At 42.4% G+C, this 22,864-nt stretch overlaps 1 protein-coding gene across 2 annotated transcripts; it reads left to right on the forward strand.

The window, feature by feature from the left end:
• The first annotated feature begins 164 nt into the window (after window positions 1-164).
• On the forward strand, window positions 165-22,346 carry wasla (WASP like actin nucleation promoting factor a). 2 transcript variants are annotated; one of them, XM_070907504.1, is made up of 12 exons: window positions 165-551; window positions 5,289-5,423; window positions 7,036-7,122; window positions 7,589-7,685; window positions 9,089-9,112; window positions 12,321-12,522; window positions 13,169-13,211; window positions 16,433-16,586; window positions 18,919-19,106; window positions 19,149-19,553; window positions 19,967-20,075; window positions 20,919-22,346. In XM_070907504.1, exons 1-12 carry the CDS (start codon window positions 447-449, stop codon window positions 20,978-20,980), a joined length of 1,611 nt encoding a protein of 536 aa, XP_070763605.1. In that variant the 5' UTR covers window positions 165-446; the 3' UTR covers window positions 20,981-22,346. The 2 variants fall into 2 exon arrangements, with proteins under 2 accessions (XP_070763605.1, XP_070763604.1); XM_070907503.1 differs by having other exon boundaries at window positions 18,919-19,553.
• Window positions 22,347-22,864: the final 518 nt, after the last annotated feature.

Raw genomic sequence — 22,864 nt, forward strand, 5'->3', positions numbered from 1 at the left:
ATGTTCGCGGACTGCACCATGTTATCCATATTACAGTGGATAAATATAAAGTTTTCCCAAACCAACTCCCCCCTCTCCTTTTTCTTTAAAGTGGTCTGCTCGGCCTTGCTGCCATGTTGGATGTACGCATCGTTGCAGCAGCTGCGAGAGTTTCCGAATGAAAGTTGAGCGTTTATCTGCGTACATACACATTGCGAGTCCTTAATTTTCTATTTAACGCCAAACGGAGAAGTTACGGTTCTTTCTTAAGCAGGAGCAAGCCTGGAAAAGACCCCATCCCCCCGTCCTTCTCCGCCCTCCAGCCCGGAGTCGGACTCAGCGGAGATGATCCGGTTGCAGGCCACAGCAACCGGAGCCCGCATGGATTTTCTGTAATTAGTAGTGTTTGCTGAGTCCGTCCGGGGATAACTGCATCGTTTCGGGGTTAACTAGAAGAATTAGGAGCCATGAACAGCCACCCGCCACCCCGCAGGTCTGCTAACGTCGGCTCCATCCTCCTGACCCCGCAGGAGAACGAGTGCCTGTTCGGCTACCTGGGAAGGAAATGCGCCGTAAGTTTACCCGTTTGTTTACCACCTGCAGGTTGAAAGGAGGTGCAGGTACTTTTGTGTTGTACCGTGTTTTCCTCCCAGTCTGCCCCTCTCAGTTGATACGAAGCAGCAGAAACCTGTTTTGACACCGCTGTGGCGTTCACACCGGGGGCCCGGTGTTGCAACGAAATCAGTGACCCTTCAGACGTTTTTACTCTTTACACGTAAAATATGGCGACATACATGCGATTTGTGGTATCTTAGTTAAAAGGCACAATCGGATATAAACAGTTTGTTCGCTTTTACCACAAAAAGTAAAAACTTTGAAGCTGCCACCTCTGTAAATTTGAATGACAGGTGTTTCAATAAACGGAGTAACGCTACACAACTCAATCCAAACATTAATACTATTAGCACCTTAATGATACTGATATATTATCCAGACATGAACAACTAAAAGTAAACATTTGATATTTCAGAAGTAACATACATTTTTATGAGTGTTTTGCAATTCTAGCTCTGGGTCTGGGCTTTGAACTGTTGGTCAGACAAAACAAGCAGTGTGAACATGTTTACTTGGAGTTTAGGAAATTGTGATGGGCATTTTCCAGTATTTTCTGACATTTTATAAACCAAGCAATTTATAGAGAAAATTACTGACAGGTTAATTGTCAGTAAGAATAATTAAACTTACTTGGACGACATAACATCTGGCTAATTGCATTAATTGTCCTTCCAAGTCTTAAACTAGACTCCAGATAGTCTAAAAACTCTTAAGTTTCCAGTTAGAGATGCCCATTTGTTGTCTGTAAAAATGTTGCTGGAGCGAGGTTTGCATTGTTGAGTTACAGCATTTCCTTCCACTTCATCAAGGATTTGGCATGTGTTTTCTCTGCTTATAGAGGTGGGACAGGAAGCTGTGAAGGTCATGTCTTAAACAGCTGTTGTCATGGATGCCACTTAGACAATTCAGGGCCACTCAGTCACAAACCATTCTGATTGAAGAGACTTTTTAACCTGAGAACCTGCAACACCTGGATGTTGTTCTGCTGTGTATGGTTTTATCCTTCAGTCTCCTCTACACCAAATCATGACCAGCTATGAAAATCCTCTCAGATGAGGACAAAAACTCATAAAATGTGAGTCTGTAGTTTTAATCTGATCTTTTTGGAGGGTGATGTAATGTGATGGTTGCTCAGCTGGTTTTAATGTCAGCTGCTGCTGATTTCAGAGGCTGAACGGGAGCTGGGCCTGCAGGGTGAAACACCTGATCTGAGGTCAGAACAGTACGTTAAACTAACTAAGACTGGTTGGGTAGATTTGCACTGACCAGTGGAGCTGGGTATCGAACCTGAACACTGAAATGTGTGAGTATCAAAAACTGTCTTGTGCTGAAAGCTGGCATCAAAAGTCAGGTCAGATTCATAATCTTGTTGATTTACTATTTGATTAGATAGTTGATTTGAATCATACTTTTTCTAGTATTAGACTGTAAAAACATGTTTATATTTCTTAAAGTGAGCTATCAAAACAAAGTGTAATTTCTGTATTGTATTGGCACTAGTATTGTAAAATTTAAAACGATACCCAGCACTACTCACTCATTGGAGAACCTCTGTCTTACATTAAACATTAGTCAGCATGATGAGACAGTGAATTGGACTGCAGTTTTTTTTTTTTTATAAACAAAATACTGAAGACGGCAGCTTGTTTGTAATCTGATCTCTTAAAACAAAACCATTTCTATCACTCACTGTGGAGTTTCTTGTAGGTACTCAATTGTTACTTTGCTCTGTCTCTTTGTTGTTAGTTATAATGTTCAATATTGCACCCAGGACTAATTCCAGGTGTTACCAGTAACATGAAGTGTAGTATAAGTGTTTTGGGCACTAGAGTTGGTCTCGGTTAAAGAGCAATGGTCAGGATAACTTGTGGTCAGACTTCATCTCCTCTTCCACACCAGCACACAGATGGAGGGTTGTCCGGGGGGGCGGGCGGGGGTATTTCACAAAGCAGGATTAGAAAGTTTGACAGATATCTTTGACAACAGTAAAGCTAAATGTGGTGATACAGATTTGTATCTGAAAATCAAATATGGGATATTACATTTGGTATTAGGTGTCAGTTATGCAAGGTGATGGTTTCTTAAAAACACAATTTAAGAAATATCTTAGATGTAAGCTTCCTAAAGTTATGTGGCTAATTTGCTAATCCGGCTTTGCGGATAGCCCCTCTGCTCTTTAAATGGCTCTGTGGTGGATTTATCCGGAGGCAGATTACATGAAAAGTTTGGAGTAGCTCTGAATAAGATGGTTTGGATTTATGACTGTTGGATGGGTACAGCTGGGTTTTCAACCTTTTCTGAACCACGATCAGATTTGTAGGTCTAAAAGTTTTCTTGACCTCGTCAGTTATTCATGACATTATTTCACTATAGATTATAAAAATTGCTGATCCAATCCAACTGAAATCACATTTAGGCATTCCTTTTTGGAGTCAAAAATAATGTTCACATGTTTTTACATGTATTGTTAATAGTTTTAAAATGAATTATTAAAATGAAGAAAAGGGGTATTTGGGGAAATGTCAGAAATGCAATTGTTCATCTCAGCCGTCTGGAGGGGTGTCCCTGTCCCGTCGTGTCCCTGTCCCGTCGTGTCCCTGTCCCGACGTGTCCCTGTCTGTGTTTGGTTGACGGCAGCTGTCAGAGTGCCGGTGTTACACCGCAGGGAACAAGAGACAAAGTAAACAAACTTGTGCTGTAGCCTACATGTCTACAGCGTGTTTTTAGTGGTATTGAAGAGTAAGAACCACTCCAGCATCTAACCAGACCCAAGTGACATCTGCAGGTACGTCTACATGCTGTTTTAATGTGCTGCTGCTGAGAAGCTAATTAGCTATCTACCCTGCAAACTGACGCCAGCAGTGCAGGACAAGATGTGTGTTCATGTTTGTAAGTTGGATAAGAAGGAGACTTTAGCATGAAGCTAATGTGGATCATTGTTCAGAGTCTGTGGCTCTTGTGTTGTGTAGGAGGCTGCTTGTTGGCTTGGTGCGACCATCTGATCTGCCTACGATGGAACGCGAGATAATGCAACCTGCAGTGTTGCTGTCTGTGTTTATTGCCGCATACTTTCCCTCTGTGAGAATATACAGAGCCTGAATGAGGCTTTTAACGGCCGACCTTTGACCTTTCCTGTGTGATGCTGAGCAATGATTTCATGTTGAAAATTGTTTCCTGCTGCTTCTCTGACCTGCACTCATAAATCACGGAATAGGAAACGGGCCCAGTGGTATTTCCTCTTTCCTCTCCCAGCAGCTGGAGTTACTCTCTGCCGCACAGGGAGAAGTCCATAACACAGTGTAACTTCTGTAGAAACCTCAAAACCACAAGCCAGAACAGTCCAAGGACAGGACAGGACAGTACACTCTGCTTCCTGTCCTGCGGGAAGTATTATTAGTATTTAGTATGGTATAGACCTGCTGTATGTGCCCTGAGCCCTGAGAACTTCTGTTATGATTTGGCGCTTTATAAATAAAATTTAATTGAACACTGTGGAGAAATGTCACTGTACATTTTAAACAGTTGACTTTCAGCTTTAATTTACTGGCTGAACACTTTAGCACTTGTAGCCCTCTTTAATACACAGTCCCCCAATTTCAGGACAACACAATAGGACAGTGATCCTAAACTTACAGACAAGGAAAGGGCCAAACAGTGGAGTGTTTTTGACTGCCCAAATCAGTCCCATGACGTCAATCTATCTGACCCTGTGTTTCACTGCTGAAGACCAAACTGAAGGCAAAAAGGAACGGGAAGGAAAGTGAAGTTTGTGAAGTGAGGATCTGACAGATCACCAACATGGAAGAGACACGTACTTTTGGTCTGGGTCTTTTCTTGTCTTTAACTTCATTTTGATACCACAACGGCAATGTCAGTCCACTACTTCGGTCGAGACTGAAATATCTCAAAAGCTATCCTCTCACCAAAGTCAACTATCCTCCTGACTTTGGTGAGACTTTTTATCTAACACCACCAGCAGGTCAAACTTTTCACTCACTGAAAGATCTCAATGTCTACCAGAGGGACTGACACTGATTTCCTAGGTCATGTATTCTAATGATATAGGCTGGCCATGTTTCTTCCTCCTCGCTGCTCTGATGCTTTCAGCTCTAGTGTTGATTGTTAGCGAGGTCGGCTGAACCACTGGTAAACCAGATGTTAACGCTGCTTCGTCAGGAGAGATTCTCCGCAGTGCGCTAGAACTTTAAAGGCGGATGGATACTCAGAAGGAACCAGTTTGTACGCTGAATGTCAGCACTGGAAGGGCTCAGGTGAAAAGGGAGCTGTCATAGACAATAAGTCATAAATCACAAATTAATGTACAGGCATCAATTCAAATGTAATTTATTTATTTTATCCTGCACATCCGTTGTAAAGATTTGCATGTGACTCGTAATCTGATTTCAAAAGGTCTCGGTGTGGCCTCAGTGACCTGCTCTTTGTTTCTCACCTGGTGAAGCAGGTGTGTGTGCTGTGTGTAGTCCTTATCGCTGCCTAAATGTAGATTTCCTCTTCCTTATTGGCTGCTCTGTTGTTACTTTATGACACGTGCACCAGATGTGTTTGTTTAACGGCCACAGAGCTGTTAAAATTCTCCTGACTGAGAAATTTCACTCGCTAAATACATAGATTAGTAAATGTATTTATGATCTGATCATATTCACCGTCTTGTCCTTTGTCCTCTGTGTGTCCAGACTCTGTGTTCGGCGGTGGTTCAGGTCTACGGTGCAGACCGGAGTTGCAACTGGGTGAAGAGGTGCTGTGGAGTGGCCTGTCTGGTCAAAGACAACCCACAGAGGTCCTACTTCATCAGAGTGTTTGACATTAAGGTGAGTGGGACCGTCCTGTAGAGGAAGCGTCTGTAAATCTGTAGCTAAACACCAGAGGACAGTTGAATGAAGCATCTTCATTACTTGCTTTCTGGTGGAGGGTTAGATGAGACTGATAGTCTGTCTGTTAGATATGAAGCCACACTCAGCACCTGGTTAGCTTAGCATAGCACAAAGGCAGGAAACAAGGGGAAACGGTTAGCCTGGCTTTGCCCAACAAAATCCATCTACCAGCTTGTTTAATTAATTTAACAAAAACTGAAGTGCTACACAACAGTTACAGGGGGCTTATGAATGCACAGACTGGTATTGATCTAATCATCTTACTGTTTGCTAGAAAGCCAATAAGCCTATTTCTCAAACGTTTGCTTCACTAAATATTTGCCTGGAAAATGTACTGAACATTTCATTAGTAGAAAGTCACACAAACTTGCTTCAAGTACTCTGCTTAGGAGATATCCTGACAAACAGGAGTTTTTAATTTCTGAAAATCCATTAAGCATTGCTTAAACGTGCTTCCTAAAGTTTTAAAGATACAGGGTGATACAGGTGACAAAGAAGAGATGCTTCCATACAGGTCACAAGGACTGACTGACTGGTTCCATGATTGTGAAGTGATGTGATTAACACATACAGCGGCCTTCACAGTCGCTCAATCGCAACCCAGCTGAACTCCCCTGGGAGATTTTAGAGTGACAAAATGTTTGAGTACTCCACCACCACCATCATCAAAACACCAAATGGAGGAATATCTTTTGGAAGAATGCTGTTCATCACTTCAGTAGAGTTCTTGGAGAAGCTTTTCTGGAGGCTCGTGGTGGAAAAACACCTTACTAATGCGCTTAGCTACAGCCCAACTATATATCTGCATAGCCGTCATTGTCAAGTCAATCTGATTTTACCACAGATGTATCGCTGTATACGTCGGCTGACGCGTAGCAAGAAATTTATACCAAAAGATATGTTTGGCTACTTATTTTGGTCAAACTTAAACTATCAGTGATACAATGTGATTTACAATAGTGGGAATCAACATTTAAATGTCTTTCTCAGGGGATGAAAACGGCAGACTTGTCCATTAAATCTGTTCACTGCCTCTATGTGGTTAGACTGAATCCATACACTGTCTGTAGTCATTGAATAAATTAAAACGGTGCTTTAAAGATGATGTGCAATCAGTTGTGCAACCGTAATGGATCAAAGTGAATTACCAGCCACTGATGTGTGTTTACTGTCTGACGCTCGGGGACAGGGAGCCTGTGGACAAAATATCCCATTGGTTTCTGATGATATCTATTAGAAACAAACCTGCAGAGACTTAAAAGATGCTACCAAATGTATCACTGTTAATGAGCTCTTGAATTTGAACAAAAAAAACAAATATCTCAGATGCCAGAATATTGATTTTCATGGAAATGAACTGAGAGCATCGACTGTCTGGAACGAAGGAAATCAATCTAGAAACTGTTGGTTTGTGTTTTTATTTTTTTTTAAAACAAACTTAGACTTAAATGTGTAGGTGTTTGTATTCAGCGGATTCACAGATGTGGTCCTTCTAAACTTCAAGAAGAATCTGCTCTGATGTTTCTTTCTCTGGCTTGTGTTTTTGCAGGAAGGGAAAACCATGTTTGAACAGGAACTGTACCACAACTTCTCCATCAGCAGCTCCAGATCCTACTTCATCTCATTTGCAGGAGATGTAAGTGTGCAGCTCTTTGTGATTACCTCAAAACCAAATGGTCCATCATGTCCTACTGTTTTAATAAGGTGTGATAATCACTGAATGTGTTTACACACAGTCACATATTCACAGTAGGGTCTGCTCACTCTTTTGCTTTTCTTTTTGCTCCTGCCTGTTTTACACACGGACGGTAATGTGAAGCAGCCGCAGGCCTTCGGGATGTGTCTGCTCTTTAAAAAGCTGTTGAGTCAGTTTTTAGAAAAAAAGGCCCGACTCGGCTATAAAATGCTGCAGGAAGCCCTGAGCTGTGGATTTCTGTACTTGACTGACAGATTCTTAAGAGGATGCACTTCAGAAAAAAAGCTTCAGACATCTAAACCAGAGATACATATTACAAGGTGTGCCGACTTAATGCTCTGTAATCTTTCTGTTGAATACTTTTTATATAAATAAACATGTCATCTGTGACTTTTCTGTGACTCAGGCCTGTCAGGTCGGTCTGAACTTCGCCAGCGAAGAAGAGGCCAAAAGGTTCAGAGCCGCAATCAACGACCTGCTCAACCGACGACAACGCAAAACAGGTACGTTTTAATGTTTCTCTCTCTGCTTCCTCAACCCGTGTGACCTTTTAACCTTTCATACCTGGGCTCAGACTGGAGAACACTTAACCACCTCTTCTGCTAACAAAGACCTCAACCTCAGTCCCAAACCTGTCTGTCTTGCATATGTCCTGCAGCACCAGGGAGATGTGCATCAAATCAACCAATGAACTAAACTGGTTTTGCTGCCGCTATTATATTTAAGTGGATTTTGAAAATATAAGTATAGAGGTAGAAAGGAGGGTCAAAGCTTTGCTAGTCTATCTGAATGGATGAATGCCCTTCAGCTTCACCTTATTACAAATATTAGGGATGGAAATTAATTTTATGACGTTTAAAAAGAGTGAAAGTGTGCCTGTGTAGACTGAAGAGGAATGTAAAACTAAACTGAAACTTCTATTTGGTCATTTTTTGATGTAATTCAGTGTAAATATCTGTTTTATAGTCTGAAGTGTCTGAAGTACACTTCAGGCTGGAGTCTCGCAGCTAAAAGTGACAACCAGCTGTCTCGTGTGAATGGGTCTAATGCGGGTTGAACACACGTCAGTAGTAGTAGTAGTAGTAGTAGTAATAATAGTAGTTTTCAAGTAGTATTCAAAAGTCAAACGTGGAGAAAACTGTAAATTTTGAGTTCAAATATTTAAGTCTTTAAACGCAACAGACTGGTTCAAGTAGATTGCCTTGTGGTCCAGCAGCGTGTCCTATTGACCTACCAGTCAAATAAGATAATAAATAACTTGACTCTGCTTTATGAAAGGGGTATGTGGTTCCTCGCACAGCGACCTCGGCCCTCGTCACAATACCCAAAATGTGAAATCTGTAAAGGTGTTTTCTCAGATGAGGACATGCGTTAGTTCAGTTTAGGACAGTTTCCTTCTTTTCTCTGCTGCTGTGAGCTCGGTGTGTTTCTCTCTGCTGTAGTAAAACTGTCAGTCTGTCTCTGCAGCGAGGGTCCTCTTTGGCTTCCCTCCAGCTCCTCTCAGCATGCCGGTCTTTTGAAGTGCACCACTCAAACTGTGATGATCACTGAGGGTCCAAAAGCTCACTGAGCTGGGACCCACCAAGGTTGTTCAGGGGAGGGGGGGGGGTCGCTTTCACAGCTTCTGCTTTTCTTCAGACTTCCTGAACTCTCCTTTTGACTGCGGTGTCGAAGACATGAGGCAGCATACTGTCTCTGTCAGCGTTTACACCTGAGGGCTTTAAAACTGTCGTCTTCTCTCTGGCCGCCACAGAATCGCACTAACTAAACTTCAACACATGTTCTGACTCACCCTCTTCTCTCGCCTCTTAAAAACGTACTGATCTTCCATTTTATGTTCTTAATGTAGTTCAGTCCTGTTGATTTTAATTCTGAAACTATAATTGTGTTAATCTTTCTTTTGCAGAGAAGAGAGGTGAACCTAAAAATGGTATGTTGAACTCTTAATATTGATAATGCAGATTCAGTTTTGCTCACTACATCAGATCAGAGTTTATCGATATCTTTAGGTTAAATGAGCCATATTCAATTTTAACCGTGTTCTTTTTTTTTTTTAAATTGTTTCTCAAATCAAACAACAAAAACACAAATAACATGAATACAAAGTGAGACACAAGAATCCAGTTCCCCCACAACAAAATTCTAAAAATTCGAGAGAAATTGAAGTTATAATCCTTGAGATTTTAGTCATGTTTCCTAGAAATCACAACCGATGCCATATGTATCTTCTTGGGTCAAATATAAATCCAGCTTTAGTAGCAAATGAGAGCTGACGACAGCAGACGGTGGTTGTACAAATGAGATCGCTGTATGAATGTAGAAGCAAGAAGCTGATTGAAAACAGTGTTTATGCTCATCGAGTGCCAAGAGACTGAACCGCTGTGGTGTTTCCTGACACGTCGGCGACGTTGTTTCGCAGACAGCGTGACTCACATACTGACACAGAGTGGAGTCTGCTGCAGGTTAATCTGGTCAGCAGGAAGCCCATCTGTGCCATATGTGGACCACATGGTCTCTGTTGTTGTTCCCTTTAAACCCTGTTGTGATGCACATTAGGCCTAATCTGTAATCCCCACTGCTGCTGAGCATTTGTTTTGTATAGATTTCATTTTATTATTCTTCAGTAAATGTTTGTTTTATTAGAAGAAAGTGCACTTAAATCGGCATTAACATATAATATGGTACCACCACTTACTCTTGCTGCCAATTTACCCCAGTGGCAAATCATGGTACTGCATCAAAAAAAAATCCCAAGGCACTGAAAAGTTTCCCCATAGACCTCCATTATAGAGACGTTCATAATAATGTTGGCTGAATACCTCAAACTGCAAACAGGATCAAATATTATTCTTTGTATTATGAATTTTTAAACCATGAAGGCCAAGAAAAGTAACCAGGAAGCGAGAAAACTTTCTTTGCTTTTCATTGAAGTGAGTGAGCAACATCTTGGAGTCGCACACCTGGTTCTTATGGTACATCCATGAGTGGGATTTAGACAGTCTCAGTCGGTTTGACCTCTGTTCTGTTTTCGTTGTCGTGACAATTGAAAGAGTGTAAAATAGTGATGTGATTGCGGCCTTTAAATGCAGCCTGGAGACCAGGTGAACAGTAGTAACGTCATTTGATGCCTGTAGCACATGTGTCAGAAGAAGTAGTTAGGAGACCCTAGCCAGGATGTTTCAGTCCGGGGGAGCAAACGAGATAGAAACGAAATACGGCAGTGGTGCGTCCTGATGAGATGCGACCAGTGCTGGAGTTTTTGCATACAACAACCGCCGCTGTGTGTCTGTTGTCTTACAAAACCAAGTTAATGACAAGAGCTGTACTATGTGATTGACTACATTAACATTTAAAATGATTAAATACTGAGGTTGAGGAGACAAATAGTTGTTTTCTTAACTTTGCCACACGAGCTTTCAGATTTATACTGTTTTCAAGAAGCTCAGTTTTAAAGTGAGAAAAGGGCGGTTTAATGTAGACTTGTAAATTGTGAGTAATGGTCCCAGTGCATCAGAGCTTTAATTTAGGTCTTCTCCTCTGCAGCTGTGTCTGCATGTCGTCCCAAAAGACTTTTATTAAGCCTTGTGACTGTTGGCAAACACTGACGCTGTGAAGAACAGGATTAACCTATACTGAACACATCAGTCGTCTCTTCAATCAACTCCACGGATGTGAAGTTTCTCCCCAGCGGCACAGATTCATTCTGACATTTCAGTTGTGAAGCATGAGACACAACAGTGGGACGTGGTGCTCTGAATTTGCCTCTCTGTTTGGGAGATGTATGTGTGTCTCAGTTTGCCTCCCCACTCCTCTTCACATTGTCTTCATTGTGAGAACATCAACGAAAACCCTCTTTGAAGGGCAGAAAGCTGCTCGTGTTGGTACTTCAGGGATAACCCACAGTGTTTGGGAGTGTTGAGGGCTCGCCTCTGACTCTCTTCTTACCTGATGTGAACTCTGACATCCAGCTGATGTTTCTTCACGTATGCTGTTCATTGACAAAGTGAATGCAGTGGCCTGAATGGATGCTCACTGCTGGAAAAGAAGCCAGAGTTCAGCAGCTTTCCGTGTTGAGTGTGCCGATTCCAAAATTATACTTTTTTTGATGCCTTACTTTAAGAGATATACACATGTTTTTTTCAAAAGAAGTATCAAATGTTGTCTAAACAGAGGCAGCTGTACCAGAAGTTTATCTAATAAAATACAGTCTAAAATGTGTGGTGAATCGGAAGATGTCTGATCAGAGAAGAAGGAAACAAGATGGTGAAGCTACATTAAGCCTTTCGGTCAGTACCATAAACGTACTCATCTTTACACAGAAGCATCCCGTGCAGTTCTGCTTGAAACAGGGAAACGACCACCCTGGTCGCCCTGGTCCTCGGGAGACGGGAGATTTGAGGCGAGCCTGTTGGTCTGGTCAAAGACAACCAGCATTCATGGGGAGTCCAGGGATTTGGACTGGGATTAGCAGTGGATTAGTGATTATGTCAAATGCTGCTGCGGTTTGTGGAGATTAATAGGAATTCGAAGACTGAACGGTTCGGACCAACGGGAGGGAAGGGACAGCCCGTCGACATTTATATTAGAAAAGATGGATCGGAAAAGCTCAGTGCAGACGGATAATATCCCTGTTTATGAACATGAAACACATCACAGAGTTTACAGCAGCCCTTTGCCATAGTGATCCCTCAGGTACAAGAGATTACTAAAGGCATATTGGGTGCCGGTATGAGAGTCAGGAGGGGTCAGCTGGATTACTGACTACAGTAAAAACCTGACTAACAGTCTAAAGTCTGCGTTCCAATATGTTTATATTAAAGGTCTTACAAGGTGTTCTGTTTAAACTTGGTGAACCCTGCAGAAACCCTGAATAGTAAAAAGTGGCACAGAACAAACTTTAGCTATTGTTAAAGCCTTACCTGTAGTGGAGCTAAAAATGTAAAATTTGATCACGGGATTGTTAAAGTCTAAAATGCTCATCCTCTGGGGAGCAGGAATGGGATGTGGGCATTTCTTGACTATTTGCTCGTTTATATTTGAATATTTTTGGCGTAGAAGTTCAAACTTTGTTGCTCAAAAGTCGACCACAGCTCATCAACATTTCTCCCTGACCGCCCTCTCTCCCTCCCTGTGTGCAGGTCCAGCTCTGCACATGGCAACGGTGGACATCAAGAACCCGGAGATCAACAACGTCCGATTCCACAACTCCCACAGCCACCAGCAGCCGTACCACCTCAACAACATGCTGAGCCACAGCGGGCTAACCCGGAAGGACAAGAAGACCAAAGGCAAGAAGAAGAAGCTGACCAAGGCCGACATCGGCACGCCCAGCAACTTCCAGTGAGTCGCACCTCATATATTTAACATCAGCGAGCGCTGTAGCAGACTGAGGATGAGACAGTGTTTTCATTTATTAACCTGCCAATTATTTGCGTGATTAATTTGATCATTCATTTTTTTTTAATATATAAAAAAATTTCCCCAGAATCCAGACTTGTTTGTTTCACCTCTATTTTGGGAACTCACAAGAGAGCTTTGGAAAAAAGTTCTTCAAAATGTGCCCGTTAGTGTATCTGTGTGTATGCAGTCATCCTGTCTGATCCAGCAGTAACACTCTGCTTCATGGCGAAGTAAACATGTTGCGTTAGGTCTGAGCGCGCTCAATGGCCACTCTGTCTCTGTGACTGATGTATGTGTATGTGTGTGTGTGTGTGTGTGTGTGTGTGTGTGTGTGTGTGTGTGTGTGTGTGTGTGTGTGTGTGTGTGTGTGTGTGTGTGTGTGTGTGTGTGTGTGTGTGTGTGTGTGTGTGTGTGTGTGTGTGTGTGTGTGTGTGTGTGTGTGTGTGTGTGTGTGTGTGTGTGTGTGTGTGTGTGTGTGTGTGTGTGGGCTCACTATTAGCATGTGCAAATGCTAAATAGTTGATGTATTTTTTGTATATTTATGCGTTTGTGTGATCTCACCACATATCTGTCCTGTCTTGTTCAGGCACATCGGTCACGTGGGCTGGGATCCAAACACAGGTTTTGATGTGAGTACCCCCCCCCCCCCCCTCATTCTCTCTCACACACACACAGGAGCACAATAGTGACCTGTGTGGTGGCTGCATGATGAAATCGCACAATAGGCTCTTTTTGTTTCCTGCTCATATTCACAAACATCTCGCTGCGTCTCAGTAGCTGCACACAGACACAGAATGTTCCAGAGAGAACCAGGCTGCAGCCTCATTCACTCAGTAGAGAGCTGCATACCAAAGGCATTAATACATAAACTGATTTAAATCCAAACACATTCAAATCACACAGTCTTCCACAACCTCAAAAAGGCCCAAATTTCATAAATAATTGTGGCACTTTTAAATTTAAAAGATGCAATGTCGTGTTGTGGCACAGATACGCAGTTCTACAGCACCACTCCCCAGCCCCCCTTACGTTGTGTGAATAAAGATGTATTGGCCTGGTGTTATTTATGAGATGTGAAGCACCTCATGGACCTGGCTTTTAAACTCACAAACACACTGACTACGTGATCGCCTCCACAACCAGCACGACTCTGTCACGCTCTTGTATTCGTCATTAGTGAGGATGTTGCAATGAACTAACGGCACAAATGAAAGTTTTAGCTGTCAGCAGTTGTGTTCATACAAAAAGGGGAAACTCATTATGTGATTTGGTGCCGGTGCCAGTGCAAGTACGAATAACGGAGCCATTGTCGTTTACTCTAATTATTGCTGCAAATTACCCAGAGGCGCGTCCAGGACAGCTTTGCTGTTTAAATACAGTAAATCTATTTCTTACTTTGAGAAGGACACACAGCGATGTTCAGACCAGTGTTGGCTTCAATACAAGTCCGTCAAAATGAAAACATGTTGCACCACTCTTCTCCAGTACCGCATGTCTTATTCTCCAGATGTTTTCAACCGTCTTCACTTCATCAGGGTGGTGTCTGAAAGCTCGGTGCACTGGGGAAGAGTTGTGTGATTTGTTTTGTTTACAGAATAGACTTAATATTTGATCAGGATGGCCTTTTATCACCTCATGTACAAATGTACAACTAACGATTATTTTCATTTTTGATCAATCTGCCAATTATTGTCATGATTAATCAATTAATCGTTTAGTCTATAAAATGTCAAATTGTGAAAAATGCTCATCACAATTTCCCAGAGCCCAAAGTGACGCCTTCAGATTGCTTCTTTTGTCCAACCAACAGTCCAAAACCCAAAGACTCTTCATTTAGTGTCATAAACAAATAGACATAGACACAAAGACAAAGAAAAGCAGCAAATCCTCACATTTAAGAAACTGGAACATTTTACATCTTTGCTTGAAAAATGACTGAAACGATTTATCGACTATCAAAATAGTTGGCAACTAATTTTCTTTAGATCCAATAATCAATTAATCGAGTAATCGTTGCAGCTCTACAGTGTATTGTGGATTATTTTTTGTAAAAGCTTGGACATCAGGTATCTGATACAGATGCTTCAGATTTTGCAGCTAAAATGACACAATTCAGGATACAGTCACTAAAACGAGGGCAAATTGGAAACAGGAAGCCAAGATACCAAACTTAAACATCACATTGGTATGATTGTATTTAGAGTGTGTGTTTGGTAAGACAGCAGTGCTTTTTAGGTTAAACCCTGCTGACATTTTGATTTTCAAAATTATGAAATATAAAAATACGGCAAAAGGTTTTAAAGCACACTTAATCTTTTCCTCCGTTACTGAAAATCCCGAAAACAAACTACTGTCTCAAAAGATCAGAGAGAGTGTGTGTGTGTGTGTGTGTGTGTGTGTGTGTGTGTGTGTGTGTGTGTGTGTGTGTGTGTGTGTGTGTGTGTGTGTGTGTGTGTGTGTGTGTGTGTGTGTGTGTGTGTGTGTGTGTGTGTGTGTGTGTGTGTGTGTGTGTGTGTGTGTGTGTGTCCGCTGGACGGTTTAAGCTGCACATTGGACCATGATTGGTTTCTATGCGTGCTGTGATGTCAAACTCAGATTATAGGAAAGCAAAGAGAAACCTTCAACAGAGGAATGTGGAAACAGCATCTAGTGACAAACTACACATACATCCGTATGTACAGTGAAAGTCCAATATCCAGTTGAAGTAAATCGCTTGAACATGTATTAACAGCATCCAGTGGGAAAATAATGAGATTGTAAACAGGTTGTATCATTAGTGTTCTCATTTAAGGTTTGGCAAATGTTTGTCGTTGTAAAATGGAGGCTGTTTAGGAACCCTGACTGGTTTCTCGTAGCAACCGGAGCTGCTGATGCATGTCGTCGCTGAGTTCGTCCGCTAACTAACGATGTGTTCAGACTGACGAGCTTAACGAGCAAGAGGCTGATTCCATTTCCATTCACTGCCTCTTAATTGTCTCCGTTTAGCCGACCGACTGACGCTGAGCGGTCCTGAAAACACACGATCCCACCTGTCAGTCACACACCAGACAGTCCCAGAATGCACTGCAGCGTGACTGAAACAAGAGGTGTGAATATTTCCTGAGAGGAGACCGTACAGAGCGGCAGGTTAACGTTTGAGTTGATGGAAAGCAGCTTGTAATTCTACCTGTCGGCCACCAGGTGTCACACTGACACTGTGACTGACTGCTGTGTAGTTTATCTTCACTGCAGAAGAAGCCGAGTCTCGCTGCTTGTTTACTTTGGACAGAATAATACACATTAAACAGAACCAATCAAAGAGGAGCAGAAACTCTTAGTTTTGATTTGATATGCCTCAATGAACACATCTCACGTGTCGGGGTGTATTTATATATTAGTTGAAGGAGAGCGGTATCCACAACGGGTGGTGCACAAATCAGGATTTCGTCAGACACAAAACAATATGATTGACAGTCAGACAAAACCCCAAAATGAAGGCGAAAATGAGGAAAAGCAAAAAGGATAAAAATATCAAATTCGTCTGGACTTTTGGATTTTTTCAGTGATTCACAACATCTTTCTGAGTTTCAGTAGTGATGCCAAAACAGTATTTTTCCGATGTCCACTTTGCTGAGTATAAACAAACTTTTCTACCAATATTTTTGTGTCATTGAGTGGATCGGCGTGAAATGTTCAGACATTCGTTTAACGTTTGTTTGTTGATTCAGAGTGAAATATCTGTACAACTAGAGGATAAATTCTAATGATTCTGGTGATCGTCTGACCTGCTGCTAGAGGAGAAGTCAGAGGTTTCACGTAAGTCTTGTTAGTGTTTTTAAAATGTCCTGTGTTGTTTTTGTTGTTGTTGCAGCTCAACAACCTGGACCCTGAACTCAAGAACCTGTTCGACATGTGCGGCATCTCTGAGGCTCAGCTGAAGGACCGAGAGACGTCCAAGGTCATCTATGACTTCATCGAGAAGAAGGGAGGGGTGGAGGCCGTCAAGAACGAGCTGAGGAGGCAGGGTGAGAGCACGCACGCACACACACACACACACACACACACACACACACACACACACACACACACACACACACACACACACACACACACACACACACTCAGATACCTTTGATGTGTCAAACTGATAAGAAATGAAGCAGCTTTTGTTTCAGTTTCATCAGACTTTTACTGCAAAGCGACGAGTTGACGGTCTCTCTCAGGTTCAAGACATTATCGCAGGTTTCGTCTGATGTTTTTAATCATCTATGCACCTTTTTTATAATACCAGCTATGATGCATTTCTTTCATGATTGGTCAATTCAAGTGAATCATGAGCTGTTTTGATAATTGATGAATCGTTTTGAGACACCAGCTATTCAGCAACGTTATATCACTATATATTGAATATGTTTGGGTTTTGGACTGTTGGTCAGACAAAACAAGCACTTGGAAGATGTCAGCTTGGACTTTTTTCTGATATTTTACAATTATAACAATTATTTTCCAAATATATTTAGTTGCATCCCCAATTAGGTGGTGTTGTGGGAAACTATTCTCACTGTTGTGGTTTGTGTTGCTGGATGAGTTGCCCTCTTTCTCTATTGAGCGCTCTACTCATCTGATGGATGTTTGAAGGCCAGTGCTGCTGCTTGTGAATTGATTTTGCAGATAGCTGATACATAGTGTTGAAATATATTCCAGTTTTTCTCCCAGATGACTTGGAAAAGCCTCTAACAAACTTATTTCTGGCGGAGAGTTAAATGAGAAGACTGATGTCATGTCTGTAAGGGTGCAGTCAGCAGCTGGTTAGCTTAGCTTAGCACAAAGACTGGAAACAGAGGGAGACAGCGAGCCTGACAGTGCAACAGTAAAAAAGGAAAAGAGGCATATAAAGTTAAATATTTCAGTTTACTTACAAACTATAAACACCTTTTGCCTTCTGCCTCGGTCAGAGGAGGGGCCCTTAATCTCAGTACAGTCTGAATAAACCCATTTTATTGATCCGACTGTAATGATTACACTGCATTAGCAGTGATTGACAGCTGTCATTTACCTCAGGAGTGACAGCACTGATGTCTGTTTTTTACAGCATTTGATAATTACGACCACAAAGCATTGAACAAGCACTGAATATGTAGCATCGAGTCAGAAGTCAGGGATTTTTAAGCTTCGGCTGCTAAAATGTTCTTGAGTAAAAATAATCTACAAATACAGCAACAAAAACATAACCTTTGTATTATTACTAGTTAGTTTTACAGAATAAATAGTGTACTTTTATTCACCATCATTTTAAATGGAAGCAAAATAACTTTTTTGAACTCCATTTAAAATCCCCTCACGGTTTTATCTTGAACCATCATTTCCTTCCGTTCTCCTGTATTTTTCTCTCCAACAGTAGATTTGAGGTGTGCAGATGAAACGGTACTCTGTCAGTTTTTTTTTTTATTCCTCGGGACAGACTCTGCTACGTCTGTCATGACTTTCTCTCCATGTTTTATTCATGTTAAACTGTGATGGTTTGAAAGCAGGAGTGAGGAGTGATCTGAATCTGAATTTAGGATGATGCAAGTGTGTGTATGTGTGTGTGTGATGATTTAGACGACTACAATGAGGATGTTTTTCTAGTACAGAGGAGGTACTACTGAAAGGTGACTTTATTTTCATACCCTCAGTCTGGGGCTGCAGCTTACAATTAATTTCCATTTCTGTTATTCTCCTGATTGTTTTCTATATAATTGAATTGACTATTTTGTCTATAAAATGTCAGAAAATAGTGGAAAATGCCCATCACAGTCTCCTGAAGCCCAGGTTAACATATCCAGACTGCTTGTTTTCTCTGACCAACATTTAATCCATTCAAAGATATTTAGTTTGCTATCCATATATGGCAACGCTGTAACTCTATGCCCTAATTGGAAAAATGTATTTAATCACTTAAATTCTTAAATGAAGAAAACATACTAAAGACATATAGACCTGAGTCTCCACTGAGCCTACACAAAGTTAGACCCCCAGAAACTGGCCCATGGCTGAACCTAATTGCTCCAGATATTAAACTTGATGGATCGATGGATACTGAGCTGTGCTGGTTCTGAAAGTAAGAGCCTGTTGTTGGGCTCTTCATCCGACTGCTCACTGTGGTTCATTTCTCCTCCTGACTGCGCACACACACGTTGAGCCAATCAGCTTGGAGCAAGACACACGTTGACCCGCTTGGTCCTGATGCTGAACCGGACCAGAACGGCTCCTCCCTGTGAGGACGTGGCTGAAGTGGAAACAGGTCATGTGACACTTGTGTGACGTCATCTTGAGGTGTATTGATACTATCTCGTGTCTGTTATCTCCCCCCTGCAGCACCCCCTCCGCCTCCTTCTCGTGGCGGCCCCCCTCCTCCTCCACCGCCCCCCCACAGCTCGGCTCCACCCCCCCCTCCTCCTCCCCCGTCCAGAGGGGGCAGAGGAGCCCCTCCTCCCCCTCCTCCGTCCAGAGCCCCCGCCTCAGCTCCTCCTCCTCCGCCTCCCTCCAGACCAGGAACTCTGGGTGCCCCGCCTCCTCCACCTCCTCCCACCAGGGGAGGTCACCAGCCTCCTCCTCCTCCCCACCATCACCACCACCAGCCTCCCCCTCCACCTCCTCCTCCATCTTCTTTGCACTCCTCCATTGCCCCCCAAGCCCCGCCCCCTCCTCCTCCACCATTGGCCCAGCATTGTTCAGTAGGCAACAGTGGCGGCTCCGCCCCTGCTCCACCACCTCCGCCTCCTCCTCCACCTCCCCCTCCCGGCCCTCCTCCCCCTCCGGAGCTGGACGGTGTTGGTGGAGGCGGAGACTCTCCTCATTCGCCGAGTCCCGGTGGGAAGTCGGCGCTGCTGGAGCAGATCAGAGGAGGAGCCCAGCTGAAGAAGGTGGAGCAGAACCACCGAGCGCCGGCCTCCGGCATTGGTCGAGACGCCCTGCTGGACCAGATCCGACAGGGAATCCAGCTCAAGACCGTAAGACGATCGCGATGACTGATTGTAACACACCGACACGCTGCACATATGTTTCGGCGTGACTTTGTTTTCTGTTCACGCGAGTTCAGATCTTCGCTCATGATCATCACGTTTGGAGGTTTTCTTCAGTATCAAAAGTAGCTTAGTGGTTTTATTCGTACATGTCCACCCAGAAATTGATGATTGATTTCTGAGTCGACCAACTTATTTTGTAATTAACTAAATATGGGTAGGACATGTAGTGAATCTGCAGAATCCCTGTAAATAAATACAGTAACAATGTCAAGAATTCAAATTAAGCTACATTAAGGCATTTCACTTGAAGAAGCACCGTGGCATTTTTTGGTTTGCTGTCTAAAACAAACATATAACCTGGACTGTTATAACCTATAACTCTGTTTGTGTATCTCCAGGTGTCGGATCATCCAGAGTCCGGTCCTCCAACGCCGGCTCCCACTGCGGGTATTGTCGGCGCACTCATGGAGGTGATGCAGAAAAGGAGCAAAGCCATCCACTCCTCAGGTAACTGTAGCTATAATCTGTAATGTCTGGGACACGCTCACCATGCGACCCCGATGTCCCAGGTTCTTGTGTAGCCTGAGACGTTTTCTCAAAGTACACTGATACTTAAAGGAGGGGAGATGCACTTAATCACTTTCTTGCCGAGAGTTGGATGTGAAGATGGAGACTATTCTTAATTCTGTGTGGTAAATATGAAGCTACAGCCAGTAGCCGGGAACTTAGCTTAGCACAAAGACTGGAAACAGAGGGGAACAGCTAGCTTGCCTCTTTCCAAAGGTAACAAAATCTGCATTCCAGCAGCTCAAAAGCTCAGTAATTAACACATTATATGTCGTTTGTTTATTCCGTTAAAAAAAAAAAGTGTAAAAACAATAAATCGCCATTCCACAGGGGTTAAGAACAATACGTAACCTCACTGGTCCTGCCCAATAGTCGTTTTTGTTCCAGATTTAATGACTAAATCCTAATATAATTAAGATATTACATCTTAATTAGTGAGCTTTAGAGCTGCTGGTAGGTTTGTTACCTTTGGACAGAGCCAGGCTAGCTGTTTCCCTCTGTTTCCAGTCTTTGTGCTATGCTAAGTTAGCCAGCTGCTGGCTGTAGCTTCATATTTAACATACAGACATGAGAGTGGTGTCAATCCTCTCATCGAACTCTCCGCAGGAAACAAATAAGCAAATTTCTCAAAACGTCGACTTTTCCTTTAAGGCAGAACTCGTCCGTCTTGTATTTCCCGTTCACCTCGTGGCTTCTGACCTGCTGTGTTAATGTGTAAAAAGGCTTTATTCTCTAGATTTCCACACTCTTTAAATGTGCCTTTTGTGTTTTCTTTTCCCCCAGACGAAGACGAGGATGACGACGAAGACGAGGACTTCGAAGACGACGACGAGTGGGATGACTAGTGAAGATTTCTCTCCCTCTGCACCTACCGCTGACACTAAAATATCTTCTAAAAATCTTCCAGCATCTGACTGAAATTGTAATGTAAATGTTGTATGAATTGGCTGTATATTTATTTTTGCCTTTTTTGCTTTTTGTTTTTTTATGACTATTATAATTAATCTGTGCAATACCTCATCCGTTAAATCTGTAACGTTCGTCACGCACCCTCATCGTTAAAGACTACACTTTTTCCTCGGGACATCCCGTCCTTAGAAAGCACTTAACACCGCCATCAGCACAATGTGGAGACGCAGCCGGCTTCACGTCATTATCAGTAATCAAGTGTCATATAGAACACGAGCTGCTCCGCTGAGAGGAATCTGAATCGCAGTCTTCATGTTCTCCTTGGGAAGCATTTCTTTTGTTTTCATTTCTTCGTGTGTTTCATTCCTCGTCAGAGAAACTGAAAAGGGAGACGTACGTGTGACCGAACAGGCAGGATCCTCTTTGTGTTTGTGGTCGGTTTAAATGCGAGATAACACTATTTTCTTACCGTGCTTCTTTTCGTACCTCCGAGTTTCCTAATAAATCGTAGTTTAGTCGTGTTATTTTTTCATAAATACTTTGACCAAAATGCGGCGGCTCTGTCGCCTCATGTGGATTTTCAACTTTTATTTTTTATGAAATTAAAGCCGTTTATTTGCACACAGTTTATATGATAGTTCAGTTTTGTGTTTTTTTTTTTCTGGTGTGCGTTTGTCAGATACGTTTTTTTGTATTTTATTTCGAGCAGTGATGATGGACACTAAGCTAAAGGTTTTGCAATATCGGGACCTTTTAAATGGGAGTACAAACATGACTGACCGTGTTTTCAGTTAGTGACTTTCTTCGGCTTAATACAAAAACATGTCGACACACATGAACTCGCACACTCACTGTGGCGTTTGTGAAATGATGGAAGTTTCGTTCTTAATGTCTGGTTGATTGTTTTTGTTGTGACATAATTCTGTTGCTTCCTGCAGGAGGAAACATCAGCAGCGCTCTGGTCAGTATTTCAAACAAATATCACATCACACAAAACAACTAAAAGATAAAAAACCTCCTTCATCCTCTTCCGTCCTTCCGTTAACAAACTATGATTTTATGCAATGCGACTGTAAATGCCTCCTTTATGGAGAAAGATTAAAAAAAAGCAAATAATAATGAACCAAATGTGGCATTATCAAGCAGCTTGTGGTTTGAAAATGCCTGTGATCCTCCGTCTGTGACCGGTGTAAAGAAATAACCAACGCTCATTTTAACTGTTCGTCTTAGCGTTTTTACCGTCCTCCAGCGAGGCTTAATGCTGCATCGAGAAGCCGAGATACTGACAGAGAACCTGTGAAAAGGGAGGGAGGGAGGGATCAGGGATGGGGGGGGGGGGGGGGGGGGGGCAATGAAAATACTAAATTGTATACTTAAATAAATGTTAATATTTACAGAGAAATGTGCCTCTTGTTCTTTGTCAAAGTGGTTCTGGTTATTTGGTTCAAGATTCCCCTTATTGTTTTATAAAGAGAAATACGAGTCCTGTTCCATCCTAGAAGAATGTACAGTTTAACTTTGAAAAACATAGACACAACACAGACTATAAAGAATATAATTGTAAGAGCTACATACAGGTAGTTACAGCAACAGGTAGTCTAACAGGTGGTATTCTTATTTAAAGCTACTGAATGAAACCATTAAAAATCAGTGAAAGTGGTAATAATTAACTTTGCCCGGAACACAGTAGGAGGGCTAAAAACTGACCATGTACCTATATTTTAATTGAATATCAAACTGGATCAATTGACCGTCGTGTTAGCAGAACATATCTCCTATTACATGTTGAAAAATAAAAACTGGTTTAGTGTCAGTCAGCC

The sequence above is a fragment of the Enoplosus armatus genome, chromosome 6, assembly GCF_043641665.1.
Source record: "Enoplosus armatus isolate fEnoArm2 chromosome 6, fEnoArm2.hap1, whole genome shotgun sequence".
In the NCBI taxonomy this organism is placed as follows: Eukaryota; Metazoa; Chordata; class Actinopteri; order Centrarchiformes; family Enoplosidae; genus Enoplosus; species Enoplosus armatus.